Source organism: Rhincodon typus, chromosome 26 (genome assembly GCF_021869965.1).
Source record: "Rhincodon typus isolate 14 chromosome 26, sRhiTyp1.1, whole genome shotgun sequence".
NCBI classification, from domain to species: domain Eukaryota; kingdom Metazoa; phylum Chordata; class Chondrichthyes; order Orectolobiformes; family Rhincodontidae; genus Rhincodon; species Rhincodon typus.
This window is the reverse complement of record NC_063357.1, coordinates 23,327,333-23,352,203: the sequence shown is the minus strand read 5'-3', so window position 1 is coordinate 23,352,203 and position 24,871 is coordinate 23,327,333. Positions and strand designations below refer to the sequence as shown.

At 36.4% G+C, this 24,871-nt stretch overlaps 1 protein-coding gene across 9 annotated transcripts in view; it reads right to left on the bottom strand.

Moving 5' to 3' along the window:
• Positions 1–24,871, bottom strand: part of usp32 (ubiquitin specific peptidase 32) — a 201,969-nt gene that overhangs the window by 24,807 nt on the left and 152,291 nt on the right. For 5 of the 9 annotated variants that reach the window (XR_007264892.1, XM_048612813.1, XM_048612806.1 and 2 more), the window contains 9 exons: positions 22,119–22,302; positions 20,691–20,866; positions 18,616–18,756; positions 13,903–14,062; positions 11,848–12,002; positions 11,678–11,759; positions 8,168–8,242; positions 6,380–6,518; positions 290–395 (listed from right to left, as the gene is read on the bottom strand). Coding sequence is in view for 8 of the 9 variants with exons in the window: in XM_048612813.1 (XP_048468770.1) it covers positions 290–395; positions 6,380–6,518; positions 8,168–8,242; positions 11,678–11,759; positions 11,848–12,002; positions 13,903–14,062; positions 18,616–18,756; positions 20,691–20,866; positions 22,119–22,302 (1,218 nt within the window). In the remaining variant the exon portion in view is untranslated. The remainder of the gene's footprint in view (positions 1–289; positions 396–6,379; positions 6,519–8,167; positions 8,243–11,677; positions 11,760–11,847; positions 12,003–13,902; positions 14,063–18,615; positions 18,757–20,690; positions 20,867–22,118; positions 22,303–24,871) is intronic. The other 4 variants (XM_048612807.1, XM_048612809.1, XM_048612808.1 and 1 more) reach the window with 4 other exon arrangements.

The window sequence follows — 24,871 nt, the reverse complement described above, 5'->3', positions numbered from 1 at the left end:
TTGAAAAGAATACCTACTAAGCAAAGTCAATGCTTTATTTTACCACTGCCACACTTAGCAAAAATTTCATTTACCAGACTTCATTGCTTCATACAGAAACTTCAACAGTAACAGTTAACACAGCATGAAATAAATATGAAAAATGGTTTATTGCTAATTCTCTCATTTATTCCATAGTAACTGCTAGTGTTAGTTAACTAACTTTTTTCTAAATAAAAATTCACAAAACAAACCGTCATCACAATGGATCTTACTTATTGAAATATTTTACAATAATATACTTCCTTACCCTGAGTTTAAGCGGTGCTATATTCTTCTGAGTTCCACTCCATAATTCTTGGATAAGATCCCCATAGCACTTGGCCATATGACCTTTCATTCCTAATGGGTTAGCCCTGCATTAAATCACAAGACAGTCGAACTGACCTTTCAACAATACAAGATAACAAGGTGTAGAGCTGGATGAACACAGCAGGCCAAGCAGCTTCAGAGGAGCAGGAAGGCTGATGTTTCGGGCCTAGATACTCAGTTTAATATTTCATTGCATAGTATCTTGAAAATCAGGAGTCACTGGTTATTTAACAGAAGATTACTTGTATCTTCTGTTGTAGATTATTTGATTAACATTTGAAACATTTAACAATGTGGCTAAACAGCCTAAAAGAAAAATCAAATGCAAGGGTAGACTGCATTTGCTCCCTGAGTCTGCTAAATCATTCAATGAAATCATGATTAAATGCTGGATCAACTGCACTTTCCCAAAATCCTGGATTCCATTTGCACCCAAAAGCTTACTGACAAATGGGTTCTCAAACTTAGCTCAGGAAATACTTGACACAAAATACTATTTCCTTTAAACTTTGACACTATTTATAAAAAAAAATTAAGGGAGTTTTACGAGTTCACTGATTCAGTTCTGTTTTAACAAATCAAGAAACAGAATCAATTTGTCAAGTTCCTTATCCTTACCAGCCAGGTTTTGGTGGACCTCTGTCAGGGTATCACATACCAGTTTGGAGCTACAAAACATTTCATCCTTGGACAAAAAAGGAACAATGGCAAGCATTCCTAAAATCATCAGAATAGCAATAGTACTGGCAAAGGCAAGATAAGCAATCCAAATGGATTTCTCCTTTCTAATCAAAGTAGCTTGGAAATGCAATACAAAAAAGACAATTGGATACAATTTTTTGACTAATCCGAATATTCACAAGTCCATGTCAGCAGCATTTAATCTTTTCATAACCCATTTATTCTCTACTTAAATTTCTAAAACCATCCAAACATATAAATAGCATTAACATCCAGTTCAGTATATTCCTTGGCAAGTTTTTGACAGATTTTCTTCAGATACAGATGATGTTCAAACAAACAAACATTCATTGCTTGGAAAAGATTAAGACAAATATATTCAACGCAATTATCTTGTCACATTTACATCATCTTAATTTTAGGCAAGTATGCTGCACAGGGATAGTCTCGGTTGTGTTTTTAAGTGACAAAGTGTCGTGGATTTTAATTGGTTGCCTGGTCTACTTGGACATCATAAATTTCATTTATGCTTCTAAATGCTCATTATTGGGCAGTGTCAATGACAGCTTGAAGAAATATCCTTCTTTAAATTGCAATAGACAAAGTTAACTGGAGTCATTTTTATAGTTTAAGCTAATGGCTAAAACATCTCACCATTCCATTTAGATGGAAAATTATATAGACATAATGCCAACGTTGATGTCTTTGTTCAGGCAACATAACATATACACTTTCCTGTCAAGGCATAAATCCAGGGAAGTCTAAAATCAAATGTCCAAGTTGGTCAACTAATCAATTATAACAGTTAATGATCAACCTTTTGTACAACTGAGTGCAATGACCGTGTTAAACAAGTTGTAAACGAAGAAAAATACACTAGTTAGGTGGCAAAGAGAAAAAAAAAATCACTTTGTAAACTATCCTTCATTAGCTGACCTTATGCTGCCTAGGAAATTTAATACATTACTCTGGGGTCTGCTGAATATTTAAAAGCATTCTCCACCTACTACAGATTTCTAATAACTTACAAGACCTTATCAGTGCCCTCAAGACGTTCCTTTCCTCAGCTGCATTAAGGCACTTTTAACCAAAAGAGGCAGTACAACTTCGAAGTAAAACAGATTCTAATTATTTAATAAGGGTCAGACAAATTTGAATTTTTGAAGGGATCTTGGTATTTCCGTTTGAAGTATGTAACTGATTCTACAAGATAGGACGTTCTATCATCATTCCAGTATCATTTACACACCAGAAAAGGCTAACCTAGTAGGAATGCTGAACTGACTCATTACAGTGAAAACAGATTTGTCAAGTTCCAAATCAAATGACATTTTTTTTTTGCCACTTTTCAGCGGGAGGTGGCAGATGGGTCAAAAATAAATTGGCAAACTAGTAGTTATCTTTTTCTTGAGAGGTAGCAGCTCCAGCAGTATATGCTCCATTTAGATATATAAATATTTGTTACAACTCAAGTAGATTTAATTCTGCCCACATAAAGCGGCAATAGCCGATGACAACATTTTAAGAAAATTCTTAAAGTATCTCTGTGAACTGGGTTATCATTTGACTTAATTGCGTATGACTGAGTGACTACTCAGAACAGGTACGTGCATGCGGGGGGAATTGACAACTCCGTAGACAGCTGGAGTGGGCACAGGCAGAGGTTTGGGGGAAAGGATGAGGATGACCAGTTCATAGAGAGTTGTTTACACGAGCTAGTGAGGAAATTTCATACATTGTCATTGAATGAAAATTTCAAGGATTCAATTCAAGCTGGCAAACTGTCTTTGTTCTACAGCATGAGGAGTATAGTGGAATTAAGAACTTTAAGAATGTAAATGAAATGAAAATCTGACAAGAAATTTTATTATGTGCAAAGAAAGTGCATTAACAAATTAGATAATTATAGCTTTATGCAATTACTCCCATGAAATCAAAGCTAAGCGCAAATAATTTCTGAATGTAATGCTTTACTCTAATTTGCAGCACTTTGTAATAATGATAAATAAATTGCATAGTCCCAGAGGAGTTATATTGGGCTGCTCTCTCATTCAAGAGAGATGATTAGTGGTCGTTTAACCTGAGGGTCATCACACCTCAGGTGAGAGGGAAGAAGGTTGAGAAGGAGAGTCTTTCAGAGTAACCTCAGCTGATGTAGGAGTTGAACCTACACTATTGGCATCACTCTGCATTGCAAACTAGCTGTCCAACCAACTGAGCTACCTCAACACATTTTTAGGATATATATTTTAAAGCAATCACAACTATTGAAAGGTATTAGACAAAATTTGTTTTATCCAAGTTCAAAAATAGTATGTGCAGATAATGGCATTGTAACTGTTAATGTACATTAACCACAGGAGTCTAGACTCCCTGTGCAGAATGAAGCAATTCAATACAAAATGTACATGACCACATTGTCAAATCATGACAATTAAGTTAACATTATCATACTGTTTTATGAAAAAAAATTAAATGCATATTGTATTTCAACAGGTGATACACGAGTAGACTACACACCTTATCAATTCGTACTATCCTAAAATGAAAATTTACAAGTATAATTTTCTTTTTGAAAGAGATTACTCTTCTTTTCAAAAATTCTGTGTGTTGGGAAGACATAATAGTTCCAATGCTACATAATAATCACACATGTATCAATATGCAAGAGCACCATTAATTTAATATTTGCCTTCATAAGCCAGTTACAAATACGGATGACCGTACATAAAATTCAAAATAAATGTGTGAGGAATATGAAGCAGTGGTGCTTCTTCGGGCTGAGATAAGTGGCCAAGGATTGGTATTGGGACCCGCACTATGTTCTCTAATTTCTGTTTATGCTTGCACTTGGAAATTCAAAGCAAAAAGGTAATGTCTTTATGTAAACCAGTTAGCTCAAAAAACAATTGAAATTGACTAATAATACATTTAAAAATAAAAATGTCTTCACTTCTCAACACAAATACTAGTACACTAGTAAGACACCTATAAGCCTTTTCAAAATTGTGTACAAAGAAAATGGTCACTTTATACTTTGTACATCAAATGTCAACACTGCAGGAAATTTCAGTTCACTACAATTAATACATATTCATTTTCATAGCTTTCATTGGTCTGCAGAGAATCAAACAAATGGCAAGTGTAGTTCAAACTAATCTTAACGGACTTCCAACAAATCCAAAATATGACACCTTTCTACAAGATGACCAAAATGACATTTCAGCCTTTTTTCAGGAGTAGTCTTTATTCAGGGTGTCTTTTAGATTAGAGACACTTTCTGATCAACTTGGATGAGTGGTAGAGAGTGGGGAGAGAAATCATTACGAATATTCATGAACAATTCTAAACTGAAAAAAAACTTGAAAACACCAGTTGAAATGTGTACTGTAAACAGAAAATAATTTTCAGAATTCTGTTATGTCTCTCCCCATTTTGCTTATTTCTATTAAAACACTTCCTACTCTCAGTCTCCTGCTCCCATGAAGCCAATATGTTAACCCATCTTTTTAAGAGATAGAGATGAACCAGCTGGATTTCTTATCATTTTCCTTTCTTATTTTCAAAAGCTCAGCATGTGTAGGTTTCCCTGTTTTCATTTGAAATACTTGTTCTAATATAATCACTGCACACCAGCACAGTATAAGAATGAATATTAAAAGCCTTATGTGGTAGCATGTACATGTGAAATAATTGAAGAAAAAGATCTTGAAATAAAAGCTGGCAGCGTACAAAGAAGCTGTTGGGCTGTTACAAAAACCTCTGATTCACTTGTGTCCTTTAGAGAAAGGATCTCGCCATTCTTACCTAAATTACCAATGACTTTCAGTCACAGGTCAACATGGTGGAACAGTTTTCTAAAGTGACCATGTACGACACTCAGAGATAGCAAGAACTGCAGATGCTGGAGTCAGAGGTAACACAATGTGGAGCTGGAGGAATACAGCAGGCCAAGCAGCATCAGAGGAGCAGGAAAGTTGAAGTTTTGGGTCAGGACCCTTCTTCAGAAATGGGGAAGGGGAAGGGAGCTCAGAAATAGAGAGAGAGGGGAGAGGTGGGCTGGGGAAGGTAGGTGGGATGGTGATAGGTGAGTGCAGGTAGGGAGTGGTGGGGATTGGTCAGTGAGATGGGAAGGTAAGGAGATCCCACAACCAAAGAGATATTTCCCTTCCCACCCCTATCTGCCTTTCATAGGGACCGCTCTCTCCACGACTGCCTGTCTGTTCCACACTCCCCGCTAACCCCACCACCCCCAACACCTTTCCCTGCAACCGCAGGAAGTGCTACACCTGTCCCTACACCTACCCTCTCACTTCCATTCAAGGCACAAAACAAACCTTCTGCATTAGACAGGGGTTCACCTGCACATCCGTCAACTTGGTCTAAGTGCATATGCTGCTCCTGATGTGGCCTCCTCTACATCGGTGAGACCAAGCAGAGACTTGGAGACCGTTTTGTAGAGCATCTGTGCTCTGTACATAACAAACACCACCTTCCAGTCACGAACCATTTTAACTCTCCCTCCCACTCCCTGAGTGTCATGTCCATTCTGGGCCTCCTCCAGTGTCACAACAACGCCACCTGCAAACTGGAAGAGCAACACCTCCTATTCCATCTCAGGAGCCTACAGCCCAATGGCCTAAATGTAGATTTCACCAGTTTTAATATCTCCCCACCCCCAGCCTCATCCCATGTCGAACCCTCCCTCTCATCCCCACCTGCTAGACCTGACATAACGTGTCCATCTTCTCTCCCACTTATCCGCCCTCCCCACCTCACTGACCTATCACCATCCCACCTACGTTCCCCAGAACCGCCCTCCTCTCGATTTCTGAGCTCCCTTCCCCCTCCCCATTTCTGAAGAAGGGTCCTGACCCAAAACATCAACATTCCTGCTCTTCTGATGCTGCCTGGCCTGCTGTGTTCCTCCAGCTCGACACTGTGTTATGCAAGACACTCAATGTGAACAACGAAGCATGGGCAGTAAATGCTAGCCTTGCCAGCAGTGCCCACACCTCAACAATTAAACATATCCTGTGACGGTTGTCAACTACTTCTGTTTGGATAAAAATTTGACAAATTCTTCCTATGTGACAGGATAGTTCCAGTTTTCAATGAAACCCACTCTGGATAAACACATCTAAAATGATTTTAATTCTTTTCACAACCGTAGAATATTTTGTTTTAATAGCATAAGGTGCATCAACTTGCATGAAGTGAGGAAACAGGTGGTTTTTTGTACGAATTGGAATTGAATTTCAAAAGAATTATGAGATTGGATCGAACAAAAAGAAAAGGTGATCTGTGCATTTCAAGTTCCACAGATAGATTGTACTAAAATCCTTACCTGTTGAGTTCATAAAGATGTCTCCCTGAGATGAAGTATCGAGTGAGTGGCTGTGTGTTACTGACACACTGGATACTAGAATTCATAAAACATGTGTTTCCCAGGTTACTTAACCCTGTTGCACCTTTTTCAGTTGGAACTAGAACAAAAGAAGCGTTACAGCTAATTATGTGATTCAGAACAATAAAGAAACAAATAAACAAACATAAGCAAATAGTCAAATATTGAGAATAAAAAAACACAAAAATATATCTGCCAAGTGGACCTGCATAAATAAATGATCAATAGAAATTGCAAGAGAACAATTTGTAACAAGATGAAATGGTATCCACAACTGAGGAAGATCTGAAATTAAGTAAAACATACTGATGACCTCCAGTTTATACAAGGCCAACTGAGATGTTACTGATTTTTTTCAAAACAAAAAATCACCCTGCAAGAATGTTTTGATCCCATTATAAAACACTATTAAACCCAATAAAACTACTTAGCTTTGTTGGTGGAAATAATTTGTATCAGGAATCACATTCTTAATTCTTTTGTGAAGTTTCAGAAGATTTAAAATGTGGCATTGCGAACAAAAAGCAACTTGTAGGTCTGCTATGTATTAATACTTTTCATTTGAACAAAAGAAATCGGATAGATCTTTTGCTCAATATAAACTTTGTGAGCACATTTCCCTGAGATATATATAATCTTAAGAATCACAGTATTCATAACAATTCCAGTCTTTCTGCTAGCAAAATTTTTGTTTGAATATGTATTACACACCAAGCACTGCAGTCATACATATTTAATATTCCAACTAAAACAGCTCATTTTCGCATCTGTATGAACCAAGCCTCACTGAGCTATATCTTTCTATGTATTAGAATAGAAATTAGTAATGCAAATAACAATTGTGGGGCCAATAGCAAAAACAGCAAATTTATCATACATACATATGGCCATATTGAAATGATTTGCATTTATCTGAATGAGATTACATAATTAGTCACTCAGAAGTACAGATCTTGAATATTGCTTTTGAAGCTTTTCAGCTTGTCCTCATTAGGACAGATAGAAGTTTACTCTGGCTGAGGACCTGCCATGGAGAATTCACCTAGGAATTGTTGTCCCCATGTTTCTCTAACTCAATAAAGGCAACACGTCTATGCAATTTCCTTTCAGACATGGAGGACTGGTTTCTGCTTATGAACATACGTTGCTTCTAGCAAGTGTAAGTGAGCTTTAGTAAAATAGCTCATTTGCAGTTGCTAGAAGCTATATACATTTGCCCTACAAGGAAAAGGAACACCAGACATTATTTAACTCAAAAACAGGGACAATGTTGTAGAAGACAGAGCCTCAACCAATCCATATCCTTTTCTCATGCCGTATAAATTGTCACTCCCTTTGACATTTGGCATCCTTACATTGTCCTGATAAGTGGAAGATGAAAATCTTCAGTAGTTTTTTTTCAGCAATGTTCAATAATGCAATTGCAATGAGAAATAATTATTCCCAAGTAGAAAGGAAGGAGCCAATATTTATAATGAAGCATTGACTGACATTAGAAATCATTTTTCAAGTTTATGCTCCTTTTTATATTTTTCACTTTTAATATTTCAAGTCAAAAGTTCTTAGTTTTAACTTAAAGAAAGCCATCAGTTAATTATAATTAATTGGAAATAAACAACAAATTTGCTTGCTTCAGTTTTAGTAATTGTGAAACTGAATTGCTCAGTGACCCCACAACATGAAATAAATCAGATCACCTCAGAGCTAAAGTTCTATATTTATACCTACCCTTGTGTCTGTCCATTTTGCTACTGTTTGCAATGAATGACATCTCCTCCGGCCAACTCATATCTTTGTTGCGAACTATTATAAGAAACGCAGGATATCAGGCTGGTAGTACTGTAACAATGCTCATATTTAAGTAACTGGAAAGTCTGTTTTGACATAAAATTTAGAACTTATGCTTTGCAATTCTTTTTAAAATCTTGTTTTTATTCCATGCACATAACACAACTAACCAGATGGCTCAATTCTTATTTGCTGGGTATTGTCGGTGTTTAGCTGGCTGTTAGGAAAGGGGCAAGAAGTTGTGTTTTTAAAAAACAGCTCAGTAAAAAGCTGATCCACTAATTCTTTCATTCCTTTATATGGGGAAGAATCAGACATGACTTGATATCTCTCCTTGATAATATAGCCGAGATCAAAAATTCAATGCTCCTGGACGAACAGGCTTGGACTGACCTCTACCAGTCTGTGATTCAGAACACAAATTTAAACATGTAGCACCATCATGCTACTGGCAGACTTTTTCAGCCCTTCAAACCATTTGTACTGTCCTGCCGAAGAGTTTTACTGTGGTACAGTACACGAGATGTGTTAATTCATTGTGACTTCGAAGTAAAATTGCATACATTTGTGTCCAATGTTCATTTTAAATGAATTATGCAAAATTCCCAACTTTAAAAAATTCTCAATTATCTAAAGGTTCTATATTGTTACAGTATATTTGATACAACTTCATGAAAATAAAATCATTAGTAGTTTTAATCATATTTCACTTACTACCCAAAATATACAGATGCGACCATGTATTGAGCTAGTTAGAAAATAAAATGTACGCTTGACCATATGAAGAATCTTCAAATTCTGCTGACAATTATCTCCTCTTCAACGCTGCTCGAAAATTTCGGCATTCCCAACATGATCAAGGAAACAGAAGCACAAGGCTGCTGCAATTCAAAAGGAATCTAAAGTACCATGACCACCTTAGGGAAACTAGAAATGGGCAGACGACACTGTGCCTGAATTACGAGAACTGAATAGATTAAAAAGTTCATAAGCAGGTAGTCACTAAAAATAAAAAACGAAATTACATGTATTTTGTAAATTATTAATTATTTAGTGAGAAAAGTTGTGTGTTGTTTTTGTGGAATTGAAAATTTGATTGGTAGGAATAGTTCCAAGTTACGACGAAATGGATGATTAGCTAATTCAATACATTGCACCTCCAAATGTAGAAGGGAGAAGGACAGATCAGAGTATAGACTATAAAATGGGTGTATTCGTACTTGTGGAGGCCATGATATGTCTGCAAATAAATTCATGGGTTAAAGCTTGGAGTAAATTCTCAGGCTTCCAGTCATAACTATCTGCCTTGGCAATATGCAGAAGTCAGCATTAAATTATATTCAATTAATTTTTGTGCCAGGGAGTAGCAGATCACTTTGGATAAGTTTTCTCAAGGTTTGCTATCACTATGGGGTTTTCCAGTTTGTGTGTCTGTACATTTGTCTCTACTGCAGACTAATTGACTGATATTGATTGCTATGATACGTCACAATTTCAGTATTGCTGATATCAAGCAACTACCAGAATAGTACAGGAACTAGGAAGGTCTTCATAATTTGTACTTTTTCCAAAGTTCCAATGTTCCTAATTAAATGATTTCTAGACATTTTAATTTTACAGTGAACTGTGAAGTTATTCTTAAAATTTCAACAGCACACCAAGTATAATAATCATGAAACATGTGATTATGTTTTTGACTAATTGTTTGAAAATGCACGCCCAGAGAAAAAAATCTGGCTAATGAGTCTGTGAACTGCATATTTGAGATTTCAGAACAGCTTATGTATTCTGCAGAGCAGCAACATCTATAATTCGGATGATGCTTTTAAAAAAACTAGCTAGCAATTACAAAGATAATTTGTTCTTAAGCAATGGTTGTATATCAGACAGCAGCAGGCTATAGACTCCTTCAAATCACGTGACTCGAATGGAAACGATTAGTTCTAGTTTTTAGGATTAGTTATATTGAATTTCAGAAATGAATAATACACCATTCACGTATTATTTAATACTGCATTGAAAAAGATAACAAAGAAAACTGCAGAGAAGAAAATGCAAAGAATCACACCTCAGTACCTCCAAGTTTACTAGATAAAAGAAATGAAAACCAATAAGAAAAGAAAAACAACTTGCTGAGGGAAGGAATGGGAAATAACAGTATACTATCACTATGGAAAGCTGATCTATACTTCTGTCCGAAGGGATAGACAGCAGAATTTATGGCTGAAACATTTTGTCAACGAGTGTAGTCTAAGTGTAATGATTTTATGGACAATCATTCTGACAAGATTACATGGGAACTTGAAATGCACCTACCTAGAATACGGTGAACTATTTTACTTCCCCAAAAAGGGAAATATATACTGGAATCAGAAGCAGTCTAGAGAAGGTTCATTAGGTGATCCCACGCTTGGAGAGATTTTCTTAGGAACAGTGGTTGAATAGATTGGGCAGTTATTCATTGGAGTTTAGAGGAAAGATTCTCAGGAGGCATGACAGGGTAGATGTAGACATTATTTCCTTCTCTGGGAGAGGTTAGGATCAGAGGGCATAATTTCAGAGTAAAGGATTGCGCACTTGACTCAGAAATTAAGATGAATTTCTTCTGAGGTAGTGAATCTGTGGAATTTTTTTTTAAATTAGAGAGCTGCAGAGAATGTGCCGTTCGATATAAGGTTGAGATGGACAGATTTTTAATTAATAACAGAATCAAGGGTTATGTGGAAAAGGCAGTTAAAGGAAGTCCTAGGATTATCAGATCTCCTTGAATGGCAGAGCAGACTCAACAGGACGAACGGCCTATTTTTATGTCATATGTTTGATAACAGTCAAGTTTCAACTTATGATGTGGAGGTGCCAGTGTTGGACTGGGGTATTTGAAATCACAAGCTTTTTAGAGTGTAACCCCTTCATCAGGTAAAGTCCTGTATCAACTTATTCCTGGCCTAATGCAAAAAGAACTGACCTGCATGGCTAAAAAGCAATTCTACTGACCAGTTTTTGACATTTTCCTTTAAATGGTGCAGTTAAATACAAATAGTAAAGCATTCATAACAATTTTAGTTAAATTTCCACAAGCTTTTTATGCACGTTCACTAAACAAAGTTGAGACCCTCAAAGATCAAGTGATTAGAGATGAGATATAAATGCCTCAATTAAATCAATGAGGGAATAAGATTTGCCATAACATTGGTAGTCCCACACAAAATACTAGATATTCATTAAATATTAAGAGCACAATGTTATTAAGTAGAAATGGTAAGCTGGAGGATGCAGTTTAAGGCCAAAGACATGTTTTAAAATTATTTTACCCTGTATTGTGTCAAGGAGATTTGAAATGAATCACTGCCATGATTGAGAAATGAAGTGTTCATTTACACCTGGGATCATCAAATATATCAGCTAATTTTAATGATCTTTGTGCTTTTCTCGAAAATATTGTCTCTTTACCTTCAATTACCAAGTGCTGCTCATCTAGAATTTTCAAATCTTCTAATGTGTGGTCCTCATCGTCCAGTAGTGCCAGGTAGTTCTTTAAAAAAATGTGGACATCATATTAAATGATCATCTCAACTGAATACAATCAATCAACCAACCAAATATTGAAAGTTCTGTTGTACCTCACTGTTGTATAGCCACAGTCGCATGTCTTCCTCCTTTATTCGAAGCCGCTGAGATAAGTATTCATGTATATCTTTTATTGTTTGCATACGGCTGAAGCAGCCAGTGTAAGCTAACACCCGTTTCATTGGAGAAGATGGTGAAGGTACATTTCCTAAATTCATAATAAATACATTAAGATGAAAGCATACTAGTCACAATACAAAATAATTAAACATGTTATGCTACTCTGATTGGGGTTGGGCACCCAATTCCTGATAAGCATTGAAAATGGCACTCTGCAACCATACACTGTCTTGCTAACAAATTAAGTTAGACAAGGTCAGTCCACCTTCACGATCATTGATATCATGAGTTTCAACCACTAACCAGACTTAAATAAATAAAACTAATTTCAAGTACAGTCAACAACTGTCTGTGTCAAAGAATTGCAACAATGAGGCTAGCCAATATATTTTGTTTCCATTTCAGTATGTGACTCAGTTATCAAGGTAATATCAAATAGGCTCCATAAATTTGTTGCAGTCCATTTATTATTATGATCACTCATTTCTAAGTCACTAAAATATAAAACCATCTAATATATATATTTCATAATTAAATGCCCGTTACATTGACTTTTCCCTCAAAGAAACCAACTAGACTAATGTTTTAACATAGCAATTTCAACTAATCAGAAGGCAGATGATTCAACTGTTACAGGATTCAGACTGCTTTGTAAATCAATTTAATTTCTAATAAAAAATGAATAATAATAAAACCAAATTGTATTATAAAATATTTTCTGCATGGCAAGGAAAATTTAATGATAAAACCAATTTAAGCATAGCATCTTATTATTGTACTTTTAAATCAAATTATATTTGAAGACAGTTCAACACATCTACAAAGGTTAAAACTTTATATTTGATAACAGGAACTTCAGGTCAGTGTCTGTTAAATCTGCAGTTGCCATTTGGTGTTCTTGTATGATCTGAAATCTACTCAACCAATAGGATAATATCTTAAAAGGATTATACCCTAATGTGTCTCATAATATAATAAAATTTTGCAGGTTACATTGAAAATACATTATACAGAAAGAACCAAATCTCGGTCATGACATTAGGCTACCAAAAGGCAACACTCTTCCTGCGGGGATGTTAGTGAGGAATTGCAAACTGTCTGACACATTACAAAAAGTCAGTTAAAAGGTAGAATTCTCACAGATCTAGTAATGATGATCTGAGTAGTGGGGAAGAAAATTTAAAATTACAGCGAATAAAAAATTACAACTCATGGCAAAGAGTAGCTCAATTTCTCAAGTTTAACATGATTGTAAATTTATCCATTGAAAACAGCACAGTAAAGGCTAAAAATCTAATGTGAACAATTTCTAATTGTTTGAATAACACAATTCTCTAGAGAAATTTTCAGCATGTATATAACAAAAATATGACAATAACGGACAGAATTAGTGAAAGTTAGACCGTAAGTAAAATAAATCAGTTAAATCACAAATTAAGAGGTACAGATGTAAGATTACAGCAAGAAAGTAGATTGGATTAAATTTGATCCAGAGTTCAAATTCATAAAAATCATTGTGCAGCAAGTCTTGGAAGTTCATGAGGTCTTAACAAACCATTTCTCAGGGATAGAAACTCACAAAGGACCAAATCCACTCGATAGTACCCCAACTATTGTAAATGCAGGTACAGTTCTGTTATGTCTCAGCTTTCTGTATCGTAACCGTAATTTTGAATACTTTCATTCCTGATTCAATTGTCCACTCAGCAGTTAATGATGGAATTGGATTACACCTACACAACGGTGTTGGTCAGCGAACATTCTGTTTTTGAATGATCTTGGCATGGTCACAGTTTACAGATAATCGATTTCATGTATTAAAATTTGTGTAGGCATGGTCTTCAGTTTGTAGACCAAAATCATTTGCATTTTGAGAAATCCCCAATTCAAAACAATAATCTTGGTTTGAAAATATAATGCAGATGGAATTAGCAGTCAGCAAACCAGAGAACTAATTGCTCCCTTTTCTTGCTGCAGTCTTGCATTACCTCCAGGTGCATGTTGAGGAAATGTTCTTAGGCTCATCATACCCATATTCATCCAAATGTTTGACTGTTGTGTACGCGTGGCTGGTTGTTGACGCAAGAAAAGTAGGTAACGAGGAAACAATTCCAGTTCTGCTTCATTACTCGCTGTGTTTTTAATGACCTAATTAAGATGTTAGAAAAGAAATATTAGTAGTTACTGTTCTGACCACATTATCACTTCAAAAAATTTGCTGTAACAAAGAATCTCTCAAATTTTTATACCTGCCACATAAATACCAAGATTTTGGATGCAATGTGCCTGAGACAGTGAATTGGAACAACTGTTTGCTTCACAAAAAGCCAGAACTGCAATATTAAATATTTCAGATTTTGCAAACATCATTAAGCAAAGTAAAATACAATTCAAGAACACCATAAATATTGTTGTGTTGCTAAAAACTGGAAATTTCCGTGAGCAGTTTTATACTCTGACAAGGGTCAATTATGAAATCATACAGCAGGCGATTACCCATCATCAAATAACAACATTTCTAACAGCAAACTAATCAGTATTCATTTCATGCTGTTATATTTTCTAAAACTTTAGTTATTTGAATGAATTATTATAAAAAGCACAATAATGTGTGTAACATCCCAATTTGATCAACTTCAGTAACCAAATAGAAACTAATTTACTCTATTGTTTTTCCTCAGGGAGGACACAAGTATAGGCTATCGAGAAGAAAGGGGATTATTATTCCCTGACTAAATCATTAAAGAGAGTGTGAGGATTTTGTGGTTTCAGTACAATACTACACAGTTTGCTTTATGTGCACTCCAGGGTAGCTTAAACAGCTTTGAAAATGTTTTGTCACAAATCTGTGGTCTTTACAGTTTACTGGTGCATGACACTTCTATATACACCATGCATGGAAAATACAGCCTAGTAACATAGTAGTAATGATATTTTACTAATACCCCATATGTGTTTAAACCTCTCAGTTGTAAAAGGAGATTTAAACCTAGTAAATTACCATAAAAATCTGCTAACTTGTGAAAACATACTAATTTGTTCATGTCCTTCCAGTCAATGTCCTGCATGAGAATTAGCCTCCTAAGATTCATTAATTCTTTTAATTATTCACAGGATGTAGGTGCTGCTGATTGCTGGCTAGCATTTATTGCCCTGGAGAAGGTTGTTATGTGCTGCTTTCTTGAACTGTTGCATTCTGGCATGGGTACATCTGCAGGGCTATAAATGTACAGATTGACAGGATTTTGAGTCAATGACGGAATAGTGAAATAAAAACAAAAATAGAGTGCTGGTGAAACACAGCAATTCTGACAACGGGTCATTGAACTTGAAACATTAATGAATTTCTCTCTACATATGTTACCAGGCCTGTTGTGTTTCTCCACATTATTTTTCTTTCAGATTTCCAGTATCCGCAGTTCTCTGCGCTTATAATAAGGAACAGTGATATTGGCCCAGAAATTCTGATTAGATACATTGAGGACTTTTACTTTGAAAATTCCTGTACAGGAATCCTTGTAGCCAGTAGGGGAACAGGATCAACATATGAGCCACACTGAGCTTTGCGGCAAAAGTTGTTCCATATTCATTTTTAATCCTAAAATTCTCCCAGCTATCTATTCAGCTTAAATGAGTTGGATCACACTGAAGTCTATGATTTTAAAGACCTTTATTGAATGTTTATCAGAGAGGATTTGCCATCAGACTTTTAATTTCTGAAGCAATTACTTCAGAATCAGCTGCATCTGGATTTACACATGTCCAACACGCAACTCCAGTCTGAACTGCTGCATTGATGATTTGATCATTGAAATATCTGGGCCACTGTTCACAGTCACAGTATGGCTTGGAGATGAACTTACAGGTGGTGGCATCCCATGTATTTGTTGCCCTTGTCCTTTGAGATGGTAGAGATCACAGGTTTGGAATGTACTAAGGAGACTTAGTGAGTTATTACAGTGTAGCACAAACTGCTCCCACTGTGCATCACTATGGAGGAAATGAGTGAAGGTGTTCAATGACTGGCATGTCAATCAAATGAGTTGCTTTGTCCTGGATGGTGTCAGGCTTCAAGTTTTACTGGAGCTGCATTCATCCAGGCAAATGGAGAGTATTCCATCACACATCTGATTTCTGCCTTGTGGATGGATTGGGGAGATAGGAAGAGAATTATCACAGAACTCTCACAGCCTGAGCTGCTTTTGCAGCCTGATTATTTGTCTGGTCCAATTCAGTTTCTGGTTAGTGATAATCCCAAAGATATTGATAGTGGGGTGTTTAACATGAGGAAAGAACAATATGATTTTACTAAAAACTGCTCACATTCCAAAAGTAAACATAAAAAAAAAATTCTAATTCGTTCTGTTAGATTGATGTTAAGTGATTGCAATATTTTCAAGCTTCCTAAGGAAACCATAAAAACAGTTTAATTCCAAACAATACACTAATAAATATTTCTTTTAATTGTTCATAATAAGTGTAAGCAAAGGAATGAATCCAGACAGATCACTCAGCATTGACCTATGCACCAGAAGGAAAAACAGCAAATATAGTCAGGTCAATCCTGTAAAATCCTCAATATTTGGAGTCTTGTGCCTGAACTGGGAGGTGTGTCCCACAGACTCATCAAGCACAGTCCACATTCTAAAGTACAACCAGGGAAGCAGACAGAAAAAAAACTACAGGCCAGTCAGCTTAATGTCCGTTATTGGGAAAATTTTCGATTCTACTATAAAGGATATAAGAGCAGAGCATTTAGAAATGTATATTATGATCAGAGTCAGCCTGGTTTCATGAAGGAGAAATCATATCCAACAAGTTTGCTCGAATCCTTTGAGGAGATAACAAGCAGGATATATAAAAGGGAAGCAGTGGATGTAATATGTTTGGATTTTCAGAAGGCATTCAGAAGATGCTACACAAAGGAGGCTACTTAAGACCCTTTACTGTTGGAAGTAGTGTTTTAGCATGAATAGAAGATTAGCTAACTAAGAGTCAGAATAAGGGTGCATTTTCAGGAAGGCAATCTGTTACTTAACAGTCAAGTTGAACACTTTCTTTATTTCTTCATTTCTGTACCTTTATACTTTATGTCTTTGTTTACTTTTTGTGTTTAAGATGTCGAAGAGAGTGGCGACACTATACAGCACTTTCCACTGTATTTTGTTACATGTGACAATAAATAAATCAAATCAAAAAACTAATGCTTGCTGGGATCAGTGCTGGGGCCACAATTATTTACAATATATATTTATGGCTTGGATGAGATAAGTACATATACTATAGCCAAGGTTGTGGATGACAAAAATAGGTGGAAAGGTAAGTGACGAGGATAACACAAAGAGTCTCTAAAAGGAGACGAGAAGTTAAGCGAGTGGGCAAAAACTTGGCAGATTGAATATAACGTGGGGAAATTTGAGGTTTTGCACTTTGGCAGAAAGTTAGAGGAGCTGAATATTATTTAAATGGAGAAAAACTGCAGAAAGCTTGTGGAAATGAAGTCCAGTCTTCACAATGAGGATACCCTTCATCATGTTGTGTGGTATGACAAACATGTTAAATGGGACAGATTTCAGACAGATGTAGGAACTGGTCATCTATGAGACACTGTTAGCCATCAACAGCAGCAGAATTGTAGTCAAACACAATCTGTAACGTCACAGCCTGGCATACTGCTCTAAAAGGCCTAGCCCATTTCAAGTTCTAGTCTACAGAAAGCCCTGGGATATTCATTGGGGATTCAGTAATGATAATGCTGTTGAATATCAAGACTTGAGTGTTAGATTTCCGCTTGTTTAAGATGCTCAATGCCAGACACTTGTGCAGTGTAAATGGTACTTGCCATTTGTCAGCTCAAGATTGGACATTGTCCAGGTCTTGCTGCATTTAGACGTGGACTGTTTTAGTATCCAAGGAGTTGTGAAAGGTGTTGAACATTATGACATTACCAGCAAACATCACCAGTTCTGAACTCATAATGGAGGAAAGGTCATTGACGAAGAAGCTGAAAGTGGGCCTAGTAGGCTACCTGAAGGTACTCCTACAGAGATGTCCAACGGCTGAGATGACTGACTTCTGACAACAACCATCTTTTGTGCATGTTATGATTCCAAACAGTTTAGCGTTCTCCTCAATTTCTATTGACTCCAATTTTGCTGTGGCTCCTTAATACCACACTGTCAAATGTGGCCTTGAATTAAAAGGCTGTCACTTTCACCTCACCTCTGGAATTCAGCTCTTTTGTCCATGTTTAAACTAAAATTATAATGAGATCAGGAGCTGAGCGGCCCTGGCTAAAACCATACTAAGCATTCGTAAGCAGATTATTGCCAAGCAAATGCTGCTTGATAGCACTGTGGATGGCACCTTCCAACATTTGCTGATGATTGAGAGTAGACTAATGGACAATAATTGATCAGATTGGACTTATTTTGCTGTGTGTGTATCTGAGCAAATTTTCCATATTGTTGGGTAGGTGCCAGTGTCGTAGCTTTAGTGAAACAGCTTGGCTAGGACTGCATCTATTTTTGGGAACCTCCACGGTTGTTGTTACAGGACTTGCAGCATCTACAGGGCTGCTCTTGCACTTGTCACTTCTGTTGCCTTAGACACTGCCAGGTGGCTTGTCTGGTTTCATTCCTTTGAGACCGATACAAAAATTTAATAAATTAAAAATAAATGCAAGGATGAAGATAACTTACAGGCCGTGGTAGAGCCAGGTTTGCTCCATACCAATGATACAGTGCCCTCCAGACGGGTTCTGGGACAATCTCATAGTCCTTGCCACAAACTAATGCAGGATTCTGTTTCAGGCGTCCACCCTCTAATGTTAATGTAGGAACCTTTACGAGAAAAACAATGCTCTTTAGGGAAATGTACAAATGCATGACAACTATTGACATTTTCCTAGATAACAATGATAGAATATGTTTAAAGAAAGGATCTGTGGCTTGTCACAGATGCTCATGCACAGATTATCTTGAGCTAGCAGCTTGGTGACAATATCAAATCTGTTGATGGCACCAAATTAAAATCGTATGACAGATTGAAAGATTATGAAAACCTTCAAGAAAATACTGCACTATCAATAAGGATAAGGGATAACCAGACGCTTGAATGCAAAACAAAAGCTCACATACTTTCTGAATTAGCTAAATCTAGTTAAAAGCAGTACCCCAGTATTCTCTGCTGGATCCTTTTTTGTTTTAAGTTGATACAAGCAATCTGAGTGTAGGCACAATAGAAAAAGGCATTGATGTTTTCTGTTAGTTGTACGTGGTGTTGGTGATGGTGATGGATAAATATGGGTATAAAAAGTTCAGCTCAGGAATAAATGTGCATGGTTGCAAACTGGTTAGTTCATTCTTTTACTGACCAGGGAGAAGGATGTTGTAAATGGCTAAGCAACGTAATTTGTGGCACAAGCAGAAGACAATAGCTTTTGGTCTTCCCAATATTTGGTTGGTGAAAGGTTTTGCTCAACCAATACTAGCTGTTGGCCAAGCTGAGAGACCCATCATAGGCAACGGGGGGAGGCAAGGGAGGTAGTAGTTAGATAAATTGGCTGTCTTCAACATAATATGGAATCAGTTGCTTGTTTCAGATGACATCAGTAAAGGAGAGCATGAAGATAAGAAATGAGAGGTGGTGAATGATAGATTCTTAGGGATTTCTTAAGGTAGCTGTGTACGTCCAGGATTGGAAGCCAGGGGTGATTTCCGGGCTACAACTGAACGGGTGGGAATGGAACTAGGAATGGGCAGGCCCATCTAACTGGATAAATGGTGTAGTCAACAGTGTCAATGCTACAATGAACAATGTGATAAAAATTCTCATGAAACTCAGTTAAAGTCTGGAATAAGACTAGATTAAATTGCTGAGCTCAAAAATGCTGGATGACATTAGAGTTTATATCCATCTTTTTCAAAAATATAAATTGCAGTTATAAGACTGCTGTTTCAAATTTGCTGCTTTTCCAATTTGTCCAAGGAAGATAATTTTGGCTATTTTGTTTTTAATGAAAGTTTTATTTTTGTTGCAAACGGTAAAATACTGCACATAAACGTTGAGGTGATGCATGTGTGAAATTGAGGTCATAGATGGTTTCAGAATGAATATTTGGAGTGCATATGAAAGTTAGTCTGCCTGTCTAAAATGGAACATGAGCTCTGCTTCAACAACTAAATCTTCAGGTAGATCTCACCTGGTATCCTATTAGCTTCTTTTGTCATTATCCACTGGAGTTACAGCTTTTAAGGTGCTAGACATCACCAGACTCTATGCTACCCAGAGCAATGAAATAGACCTTGTTTTGAAATGATAATATACTACTAGAAATTTGCTAATAATTAATTCCAACTGTCATCCTTCTCCTCATTCCACGAGGTAACCAATCTCCCTTGCAGCTTTCTCCGGTAAATGCAAACATTTAAATTGGTTGGAAGGCTCGAGTCAAGCAAAATGCCAAATAAGAATCATGTTTGTTATCCCCTACTATAAGAATTTTTATGTACATTATGCCTTCACTTAACCAAGTGTCATACGAATCGAACATGTTAAGTTTTGCTTGCTAATATTCACAATTGAGCATGACATGAGTTGTCAAAAATATGAGAACTCAGAACATCTTGCTAAATTCCATTATATTTGAAAATCAATTTCCAAGAATCATGAATCTGTTCATTCTGAATATTTAGTCCGACAATCAACTTATTTAGCAGAAGTTACACAACAAAGTTAATGCTCAGAAAACTTAAAAGCACAGCACAGTAAATACCTTTACAGACCCTTGCATTACAAGTGACTGGTTATCAATTGCTCCTGGTTTCTGTGGACCAAGTTGTGCCAAAATGTTCCCATTGGCACCAAGGAAACATTGACCATTATTGTCCAAACTGTTGTTCTGTCTCGCAAAACACACATCAGTACCAGCTGGACTAGACTGGTATAAACCTGAAATAAAAAAGGAAACATCATTCTCTTCATATTTTAACTTGCATTCAAATAAAAAATCTTTTACTTTGTATATTATAGTCCATCACAATTCTTAAACATAATATGAACGCAGCTTCTTGAAATTCAAAAGTGGACGCATTAACTCCTTGATGAAAGGTAATGTCACATGATGTTGCCAATAGGAGGCCTGCATTTATAAAAGGTTGATCAATAGGTCAGCACTTTTTTCCACCCTCAATGAAGGTCGCTTTAAATGTTTTTGCACTTAATTTTTTTCAGTGTTGTGAATGCACGAATGTTCACTTTGAAACCTTCTAATGAGAGTGGATTTAATGATAAATCATTAAATCATATTATAAAAGGTAAGACAACATTCCAAAAAAGCTTCAGGTATACCCTTTCACCCAAGCAAGGCATAATGGTCAGCAAACATACATTTTGCACTCGAGTGGAAACAGAGGACAAATCATATTTCATCTGGATTATGCTGCACTCAGGATGTGTAATGAGGCTAACGAATGTGATTGATTCACATATTGCTACATCCACAAATGACTATATTGTTTGTTTCTCAGTGCTGGGGTCACTACATGCATCTTTTTCTTGGAACTTCTGCTATAATGGTAGACTGAGCTGAGAAGAGATGAATAAAAACACCAGCGATTATAAGAAACTGAAACATTAAATATTAACACACTTACTTGTATATAGTTTCAACCACCTTTACTTTTTCAAAAGCTATGGTTAATTTACATATGCTGCATCTGAAATTATTTTGCAACAATCTCTCTTCCTTTTTTAGTGCCAAATTGAGTGCCCATTTTATTACTGTCAAATGGTGGTCCTTAAATCTTCATGCTACAGCCAGACCAGTGTAAATTATCAGAACTCTGAATTCAAGTTAACTGGTCAGCACCAGCAGATTTTCAGTATTATGGAAATATATAGATTCCTAAAAAGTATATTGCTATTTTAAACACAATTATCATTGATTTGTTTACAACAGGAATCTGTCTAGAACAGTTTAGAAGTGCCGAGAACAATAAATAAATATTGTATGTGGATCAGACACTAATACAGTTGCTCTTTTGACAGTTTTTCAGCATAGTCAATTTATTGAATAAACTTTGTATCCAAAATTAATTTGATGCTTTTTTTAAAAATCCAATTCCAGTATGTGCAGTAAGATGAAATGGTCAGGCTTCAAAAGAACCATATTGCACAAACTGAAAAACAAAAACATTTTTACCAGTGCCAGTGCTCTCAGATGCTTCAGATGCAATTGATACGTTATCAAAACATTTTTCATCTGCAGAACTGAAGGAATTCTGCACTCCAGGTTTATCTTCACCTTGATCTGCAGCATGCAGTGGGGTCTGATTTTTCACTAAATTCATTATTGAAGAGGGCTCTATTATGACTGGCTTTGCTTCCTGCAATAAAAGCAAAAAAAAGCCACGTGAGAACTGAAAAGTAACATGTGCGGCCATAGCCGCATCCATCAAAGATGGAGAATACACATTGAAACTAGCCAAAGATCCTTACTAATAATTTATTTGAGATTAAAATAAATACTGTTCTTTGCAGATATCTTGAATTCAAAACTCCAAAACAGGATTTTTGACTCATTTACAAGTTCGAGTACTATTGACCAACAAGGATGAACTTTGGTTCTGCAGTTTGAATTTTGTTTTTTGTTGGTTACTTTGACATTGTCCAGGGCAACCCAAGATCCTAACCTATCCTTGATAAATATCACTCCAAAAAGGGATTTTAAATAGCTTTCAAAGCCTAACAGATTTAAAATATGATCAATTTAAATTATATTTTCAAAATCAACATGAATGATTGATTTTTTTCATAGTTTGCAAAAACTCCAAAACACATCATTTTTTTTCAAACTACCTCCCTGACCGTAGTTTGAAAAGAACAGTAGACTATACTTAGGTAGAATCAACTAATGCATTTGTAAATATCCAGCTAAATCTAAAACTCAAAAGGATGACAGACATACGTACATTAGTGTAGCCAACTCTCTAGTGACTCAACTGGAACAAAAAGTGCTGGAGATCACAACAGGTCAGGCAACATCCATGGTTCAACTGCTCACGTTCATAACAGCATCAGAAATGATCTTATATTTACTAGTTGGTAATTGGGAGAGGCAGCAAAACATTGACCAAAATAATTCAACGATTAAGGATACAACTGTAAAATCCAAATTGCTATCTTTATTGTAGCACACAGAGCATTCATACACCTGACAATATGTTATACTTCTTAATTTTGAGGTCTAGAACCCATTTTTGGAAAGCTCAAAGTACAAAGCTGAGCATTACATGACATGACTTAGCTACTTGGATCACTATTTTTCAACACTGAAGCTGCAAAGATAGACTCCACAACATGGCACAATATTTCACCAGAGACTCCGTTAAAAGATCATAAAGACAAAAAAAATTGAACAGTCTAAGTATTGTACCAGAAGTTCTTTACTGCATGCTTATGAATAGTACTCTCTTGCATTTTGTTTTAAATATGGCTTGAGCATCATGATCTACAGCTTGATATTGATCATCTTTCGAAGGCAAGAACAGTCCATGCGTGAAGTAGTCTTTGACACAAAACATACTGGTAAAATGGTAATTACTACTCTCATTACAAACAATGTCAGTCATATTATGCGAATGTTGCAAGTTTTAGTTAATAGGTTATGTGGATCTGCTAACAGAAGCTTGTCTTTTAGCTGCAAACATAAATCAATGTTAAGGAAGAACCTGAATTATTAAATATGTCAAAACATTTAAAGTATTACCCTTTCTGATACTCTGCAATATTTCAGTGTAGAATAAAAGATACAAAAATACACATTATATTCTAATTACCTAATAACTTTATGTCATTTAACGTTGGTGCATGATGTTTGCTGCAGCACATTTATATTCCTGAACGATATCCATGAATGACAATTTAAGGAACTCAATGTAGGAGCAAATTACCGCAGATGCTGGAATCTGTTCTGAAAACAACAAATGCTAGAAATCACAGGAATCAGACAGCAAACTAATGTTTCAAATCTAGATGAACCTTCAGAGCTCTGAAGAAGAGTAATCTAGACTCAAAACATTAGCATGCTGTCTCTTCGCGAATGCTGTCTGACCTGCTGTGATCTCCAGCATTTGTTGTTTTCTTTTAAGGAACTCTCCCATTGTATTAAAGCATAATGCAGTTTTGTTTAGGTCTTGAAGAAACCAATTTCAAAAGACAGTACGTTTGAAGACAGAAGACAGCAAAGTACTTGACCATAACTTCAAATTTTTTGCACGCACACACGACAATTTTTTTGCCCGAGCTATAGATTGATTTTAAAAAATAAACTGCAAATTGAAAAATGGCAAAATATTGAAATACCAAGGTTTTGGAGTAGATTCGTCGTTTGGGTTGTGGGCGTTGACGTTGGTTGGCTCGCCGAGCTGGTTTCTTGTTTCGCAGACGTTTCGTTACCATGCTGGGTAACATCCTCAGTGCAGCCTGGGATGAAGCACTGGTGTGTTCTCCTGCCTGGTTTTTAAACTCGAGTCCGTTGAGATGGATTGCCGACACAAACAACATCAGAAAGATACTACACGCCCCGACACACTCATCACACCACCCTACATCAGGAACACGTCGGAACTCACCGCAAGATTCCTACGACCACTGGGCATCAGAGTGGCACACAAGCCCACATCAACCCTACGACAACTGCTCACCCGAACTAAAGACCCACTCCCCACCATGGACAGGACCAATGTCATCTACAAGATCCCCTGCAGTAACTATGAGAAACACTACATCGGACAAACAGGAAGGAAACTAACAACAAGGGTACATGAACACCAACTGGCTACAAAAAGACATGACCAGTACTCACTCATCTCAATCCACATGGACAAGAACCACCATTTCGACTGGGACAACAACAAAATCCTGGGACAAGCTAGGCAGAGACAGGCACGAGAA